The 2500-nt window shown below is 39.3% G+C and overlaps 1 protein-coding gene across 1 annotated transcript in view; it reads left to right on the top strand.

Moving 5' to 3' along the window:
* The window catches only part of ptgfrnb (prostaglandin F2 receptor inhibitor b), a 114096-nt gene that overhangs the window by 78299 nt on the left and 33297 nt on the right, over positions 1–2500 (top strand). The window contains exon 9 of the mRNA XM_063212408.1: positions 1824–1947. Within this exon, the coding sequence (XP_063068478.1) occupies positions 1824–1947 (124 nt within the window). The remainder of the gene's footprint in view (positions 1–1823; positions 1948–2500) is intronic.

Consider the following 2500-nt stretch of genomic DNA (forward strand, 5'->3'; position numbering starts at 1 on the left):
ATTCTTCCTGGCAGAATGGTTGTTTCCTATAATACCTTTGGGTGTCTTGCTGGAACCTCACATTTGAGGTTTCCCCTGAGTGGCTCAATGATGTTGAGATCAGAAGAGTGAGACGGTCGCACAAAAACTTCATTTTATTCTTTCTGAAGCTAATGACGGGTTGATTTGGCTTTCTCTGCTGAAATATTGTCATGTTGGCATGTCCAACAATGAACCATGTGCAGATTCAAGGCTGATGAGTGTCAAGTTTCCTCCAGTATTTTTCACGGGGCAATGTATTCATCATTCTGTGAGTATGGACCAAAAGTGTAGTGCTTTTGTAAATCAAATGTCCCCATGACATCATTGGTCCATAACCATGTTTCACAGAAAGGATGGTGTAACTTTAATCATAGGCTCCGTTGACTGTTCTCCAAATGGTACTGTTAATAGTGGCTGAAAAAAGTTCCATATTGATCTAATTTTTCCAAATGACTTTGTCACATGCATTCTGATGCTTCTCCCTATGCTATTTGGTGTATCATATGCAAAATAACATGTTTGCATTTTTGTAGTAATGGCTTTCTCCTGGCAACCCCCAACAGCCCATCTTTCCTCTTTCCTGTACAGTTTAAAACATTTTTTCATGTTGTCCTACATTTCACCTGAAGTTATTTTTTTGGTTGTCCTATGCCTCCTGAACAATTTCCCTTGCAATGATCATTGCAATGCAATGATTCCCTGGCCCATTGGCTTGATTCCAACCAAACCCCTCATATTGCATTTCTGAATTGAAATTCCAACAGTGCCAACATGACAATATTTCGACACAGAAAGCCAAATCAACCCATCATTAGCTTCAGAAAGAATAAAATGAAGGTTTTTGAGTGACCATCTCACTCTCCTGATCTCAACATCATTGAGCCACTCAGGGGAAACCTCAAATGTGAGGTTCCAGCAAGACACCCAAAGATATTATAGGAAACAAAACAGCACATTCTTCCTGGCAGAATGGTTGTCATCTGAGAACATTAAGAGCCTTATCCACAACTACCACAAACAATTTAGAGCGGTCCGTGATGTTAAGCAGGGCCATATTCAGCATCAGAAACTAGGGTATGTAAACTTTTGAACAGGGTCATTTGGGTAGTTTGGGTTGTGATCATGCTTTTGAAAGAGTAAACACAGAATATTGCTAATAAATATCTTAAGCCAGTCACTAGCAATGAGTGAAAAAAAAGGTTTTGTGTAATCCTTCATATTTCGTGAGAAATCGCAGAGAAAGCGTATATTCTGCTGGGGTATGTAAACATATGAGCACCACTGTATGTGTGTGCGCATGTGGCAGGCCGAAACGTTGTTTATGTAAATAAAATTCAGTTTGATGGACAAAAGTTCTTCCCCTCTGAAGTGAACTAGTACCTGCTGCCTGCACCTCGAGACGATGTTTTAATGGGTTAATGTACAGTAGCTGACCAGTGGAATGCTGTAATTGAAAAGTGAACCACCATAGTACTACTGCACACTTCAATGGCAAAACACAGTAATGCACCATGACTTGGACATTGCCATTCTGGCAACAACAAATTTGTAACGTTGTTGTTGGGGGGGGGTTATTGTTTGTTTTTTTTAAAGATATTTTTGGGTCTTTTTGACTCTATTTATGACAGTACAGTGAAGATGGTGACAGGAAGCGAGAGGAAGAGAGAGATGCAGAGGGGCCGGCAAAGGACCTGGGCCGGGAATCGAACCCAGGTCGCCCGCATAGTAGATTAGTGCCCTACTGTAATGCTGTTTTAATGGGTTAATGTACAGTAGCTGACCAGTCCGCGTGTGCTCCACAGGTGTCGGACCGGGGTTTCTACTCGTGCGAGGTCAGCGCCTGGACTAAGCAGCCGGGGGAGTCGGACTGGAGCAAAGTGGTGCACGGCACCTCCAACAAGGTGCAGATCCACTACGAACACAAAGGTACATACATTATATTACATTACATTACATTACATTACATTACATTACATTACACTGCATTACATTACATTACATTACATTACATTACATTACATTACATTACATTACAATACATTACATTACACTGCATTACATTGCACGGCACCTCCAACAAGGTGCAGATCCACTACGAACACAAAGGTACTTACATTATATTACATTACATTACATTACAATACATTACATTACACTACATTACATTACATGGCATTACATTGCATTGCACGGCACCTCCAACAAGGTCATGAAGACATTATATTACATTACATGGCATTACATTATATTACATTACATTACACAGCATCTCCAACAAGGTGCAAATCCACTACGAACACAAAGGTGAGGCCATGAAAACATTACATTACATCACATTACATTGCATTGCATTATATGACATTACATAGCATTATATTACATTACATTACTTTTCATTACATTACATTACATTACATTAGGCTATATTAAATTACTTTACTTTACTTTTAATGAACTAATTAATTTATTTATTTATACA

Source organism: Engraulis encrasicolus, chromosome 12, assembly GCF_034702125.1.
Source record: "Engraulis encrasicolus isolate BLACKSEA-1 chromosome 12, IST_EnEncr_1.0, whole genome shotgun sequence".
In the NCBI taxonomy this organism is placed as follows: Eukaryota; Metazoa; Chordata; class Actinopteri; order Clupeiformes; family Engraulidae; genus Engraulis; species Engraulis encrasicolus.